The 4,959-nt window shown below is 41.7% G+C and overlaps 1 protein-coding gene across 2 annotated transcripts in view; it reads left to right on the top strand.

The window, feature by feature from the left end:
- The first annotated feature begins 758 nt into the window (after window positions 1-758).
- Window positions 759-4,959, top strand: part of LOC146965410 (aryl hydrocarbon receptor-like) — a 56,780-nt gene continuing 52,579 nt past the window's right edge. The window contains exon 1 of one of the 2 annotated variants that reach the window (XM_085766227.1): window positions 759-826. Coding sequence is in view for 1 of the 2 variants with exons in the window: in XM_085766226.1 (XP_085622352.1) it covers window positions 3,866-3,906 (41 nt within the window). In the remaining variant the exon portion in view is untranslated. Of the gene's footprint in view, window positions 827-3,750; window positions 3,907-4,959 lie in introns of those variants that run through there. The other variant, XM_085766226.1, reaches the window with a different exon arrangement.

Raw genomic sequence — 4,959 nt, 5'->3', positions numbered from 1 at the left:
TTTAAGTTACAACAAAGTGAAACAGCTTTAACATAAACCTGATTGTATCCTCATCAGGGGTTTTAACAGACCATCATTTCATTTACTGAGCAGAGAATTCTGGGAAGTTCAATTCCTTCCTAATGGAGCTTGAATTGCATTTTAGAAACTTTTTTGTTACCATTACTTTATCTAACAATCACAATAAACACAAAGTACAAGTCTAAAATTGCTATTTTGTGGAATTTTAGATATTTGATTTGTATTATAAGCTAGGTTTTTAGTTTTGATCTTGTAGTATTTCATATCATCTGGATACAGTGTTTTCGTTTTTTCTGTTTGTTTTGTTTGTGTTAAAATCGTATTCATATTTATTTTTCAATAACATTTATTGGTTTATTTTATTTTAGCTATTTTATTCCTTTTTTATTCTTCCTTTTTTTTACAAAATCTAGGAAAAGGTTTAGCCCCGCCCACTCGACTTGCTTCCGGTTGCTACCTCCGCAGTAGGTGATGATAAACTGTTGTAGTAGGCTACGCTGACAACATCGCTAGCTAACACACTTCTTTGACTACACTAGATCCATGGAGGTAACCATGACAACCGGTTCTTTCTGCAGTCAGGTTGCGCACGCATCCTGATTTGTTGGTAAACAGATAATCCCTCTATATATATCTATGCAGGTGAGCGATCAGCTGACGAGTTTCCATGACAACCAGAGGTTTCCACCAGAGCGATAGATATAACATATTATCTATCGCTCTGGTTTCCACTAAAGCTTCTTCTTCACCCGTTTCCTTCACTTCACCTGTTCATGGTGGATTAGACCGTGTGGCTGCAGCTCAGGTGAAATGGATACCAACTGTCTTCGTAACAAAAAGACACACCAAAAAACATCCAAATACCTCCATGCTGCTCGTCTGTAATGTCCCTCTGGTATTGAAGCCCCGAAATGCGAAATTGTTCAGAAAAAAATTAAATAAGTCTATATTTCAAGCTTGTTTTGTAGTGGAAGCTCCTCTTCCTGGTTCGTCCAAATCTCGCGCGATTTGCATCGGCGTCAGTAACGCAAATAGGGTTAGGGTTATCGCGGACATTACACGAGCAGCATGGAGGTATCTGGATGTTTTTTGGTGTGTCTTTTTGTTATGAAGACCGTTGGTATCCATTTGCAACCGTCATATGGACATGCACTGCTACGCCGAGACCCCCTGTAACTCAGAGAAGCCACGGAGGACTCATGAGGGTGAGTAGATCATGAATGCAATTTCAATTTTGGGTGAACTATCCCTTTAATGCACCAATAAAAACTCAACTTGTCCTGCAGAGTTTACAACACCTGATCAATTTATGATTGATCAATTTAGATAGGCCTATTTACAGATCAGGGCCATCGATGACTGATAGTATGAAGCTGATGTCTGTTTTCTTTTCCGTTTCAAATAACAAAAAGGTCCATTCACACTAAACGCCTCGAGTTTCTAACTGATCAGTTGGACGACTGATTCAGTCTGTCACCATAGTAACAATGGGCCTTTTTATGGCAGACATGTTGACTGAAAATAGACTTTCGAATTTATCGTCCCTTATTAGGGAAATTCTTGTTCACATAACCTCAAGCAAGGTGGTAACACAGACAGAAGACATGAGTTAACACATTTAAAGGACAATTCCAGGCAAATTTAACCTGGGGCTTTAGTTTCCTAAGATTTTCTTTTTAACGTCTCCTCTTCTGCAGTAGTTCTGTCTGTCCCCACATCCCCAGCGAGCAGACGGATCTTAGGCTGTTTACATCCCATAAAACCGTATTTATTTTTGAAGACAATGTCGGCTTCAAACATATACCGAGGGGTTTGTTTACTTCAAGAAAGCTGACATGTTTGTAAGTGGAGCTGTAATACAAAGTCGAGCTTGAGAATCATATGTTTGAAGACATCTGATGTTGTCTGTGGGGAAACAAATGCATCTTTGGGGGGGTGTAAACAACCTAAGATCAGCCTGCTCCCATTACGCTGCTGTGGCGACGCGGGGACAGACAGAACTACTGCAGAACAGGACACACTGGAAAGAAAATCTTCAAATTCATTCTTTTAGACTTAAAATGTTAGGAAACTAGAGCCCCAGGATTTGACTGGAATTGTCCTTTAAAGGTGTTCAGAAATGGCCGTTTGTCGTGTTTGTCGCGCCGACTTCTAGATGTTTCCACGAGTTGCCGCACGAGTTTACCCAAGTAAGGAAAACGAATTTGATTGGTCGTTATCGAGCGGGCAGGATATTCAGAGTTTGGGATGAGACCCAGCTCGGTGTGTGTGTGTGTGTGTGTGTGTGTGTGTGTGTGTGTGTGTGTGTGTGTGTGTGTGTGTGTGTGTGTGTGTGTGTGTGTCTCAGACGTTTGATTGACGGATGACGGATCCAATATCAGTGGCTGATGAATCGTGTGCAGGCTGACGTATAATTTGTGCACCTGCATTATCCAATGCGGGAAAAAAATACACATTTTCATCCTGGATTTACTCGAAAATAGAATTATGCACCAAGTTTTGGCTCCGTCGTCTGATAGATGAGTTATTACATTAATTTTATGACCCATAGTGGAATCACATTTTTCATTTTTCTTTTCTGTACAGCTTTAACAACAATCTAGAAAAGAAAAAGAAGAATCCACACTCTGAAATCACATAGCAAAAATCACACAATAAAATTAAATCAATAAAATCAATATTGCCTATATAGGCTATGTATGTCAATAAAACAATATAACAAATAAAAACCAATTAAAAGAAATGTAAATCACATAACAGAAGAACTGTAGCAGCTCCATCAGTCACTCGGGGCCCCGGCAGGTGGGGGTGGGGGGGGGCTGAGAGACTTCACTACATAATTGACCAGTCTAACCCCTGACCCACATCCAGCCCGGGCCACTGCAGCTCGGCTCGGCTCGGCTAGGAGCAGCAGCCCCTCACTCCACCGGCTCCTGCTCTCTGCGCGCTGATTGGTCAGATGCAGCGGCTCGGGAGGGCGCCGGCGTGAACGCGCCCGGCCTGTGTTTCCAGGAGACTCTCCATCGTGCCCGCGCACACGTCTCTGTGCGTGTGTTGCTCCCCAAACCACAAAACTACATAAGAAGCTTCTCTGGGCGCGCTCCCGTTAGAAATCTGTGTCGGGGCGTGCCCGCCGGTGGAATGCGCGCACCTGCTGCTCCCCCCCCTCCCTCCCCCCCCCCCCCCCCCCCCCCCCCCCCCCCCCCCTCCTCTTCTCTGCAGCCCTGCTCCGCCGCTAATTGCAGCTCCGCCGTGTAGATGATCAGATATAATGTTGAAGCTTTTTGCTGCGTTCACGTGAAGTCGGAGTTTGTTTTGAGTCGACGGAGCGCGTGCAGTGAGGATGAGGAGGGTGTCCGCGCGCCTTCACTGATCAGCTCATCCTTTTCTTTTTTATTATTTTTATTTTGTATTTCTTCTTCTTCTTCTTCTTGTTCTCCACCGGGATGTGGTGTCCATGAGTCGACGCTGTTTGATCTTTAACCAACTTCTCTCTTCTTCATCTTCATCTTTATTTTTATTTTTTTAGGGATCTGTTTCTGCTGCGTCACTTTTCTGTTTCTTTTCATTTATTTATTTATTTTTTAGGTTTTGATTTTCGATCCGACGTGAAGCGACGCAGAAAACTCGACAGTGTCCTATTTTTTTCTTTTCTTTTTCCGCCTCTTTTTTTTTTTTATTTTTTAAAATTCCTATTCTTATTGTTTCTTTCTGTCCTGGACCGGCCCCTGTGAGTGAGTCCGGTGTTGATGTGTTGGAGGATTACAGCCGAACATTTGTTCATGTAGCAGCAGAAAGCAGCGGAGTGTTGTGAGGATCTGAGGCTTATATAAGAGGAGCCGTCATGTACGCTGGACGCAAGAGGAGAAAACCAGTTCAAAGAGCGTGAGTCCATTGTCATCATTATTAATAATGATACTATTATTGCACTTTTATTTTAATCACATCCACTGAAGGGGGAAAAACGTCTTTTTAATGCGTAAAATCAGCCCATGGTGCGTTCAAATGCACCTGCAACCAAAAAAAAAAAATCTATCGAATCAGATTTTTTTTTTTGTTTGTTTGTTTGTTTTTTACTCTAAAACATTTTTCTTTTTCTTTTCTGTGCAAATTATTCCCAGTGCACGCTGGGCCGGGGAGTGTTTCAGTTAGTCTGTGATGAGGCCTGACGTCCTGGTGGAACACGTCGTGTTGTGCAGCCTGGTGCTTTTAAAGCTGCGGATTAAAGCAGGAGGAGGAGGCCTGCAGCAGCAGCAGCAGCAGCAGCAGCAGCACCTCTCCTCTTTGATTTCTAATTAAAGAGCAAATAAATAAATGAAAAAAAACGAACGAAAGTAGCACGAGACTGTAAATATAGGCCTATCTATTTTTTTTTTCTTATTTCGTTTAGCTGTAGTGAGTCTGATGCAGGATGTTGCGCCATTTTCTGTCTGAACGCCCTTCACAGGATCAGAGTGACAGGGTTTATTCTGTTTTTCATTGATTTGGGATAATTAATATCGAGTCGATGTTTTTATATGTAGCCTATATTTTATATATATATATATATATATATATATGATTTAGTCACTTAAATAACATTGAAGTGTGGGAAATGTGTCCAAAACAGGAAACAGGGCCTGCTGATGGTGATTAAGGCTTTAACACGATTATTATTATTATTTCAAACATGAACCTTTGCTTAATGATTGAAAAATAAAATCCTTTTATCGCCACAGCTGCTGATAATTAAGATTTATGAGTACAAATGTGAGTAAAGGATAAAAACATACTGATCATCACACTGAGCTGCTGCAGCTTTTACTTCCTCTAATCATGAGGTAATTCATTGCTCTTGCACGTAAACTGACGCATTTACGTGCAGGTGCGCGTCACGTTTTTATAATCTGTGAGAATTTTAATGCAGGTCAATAGAGCTGATAGATTATGAGACAGACT

The sequence above is a fragment of the Trachurus japonicus genome, chromosome 21 (genome assembly GCF_045865225.1).
Source record: "Trachurus japonicus isolate A0001 chromosome 21, Traja_1.0".
Taxonomy (NCBI): Eukaryota; Metazoa; Chordata; class Actinopteri; order Carangiformes; family Carangidae; genus Trachurus; species Trachurus japonicus.
The sequence above is the reverse complement of the archived record's forward strand: the minus strand, read 5'-3'. Positions and strand labels throughout refer to the sequence as shown.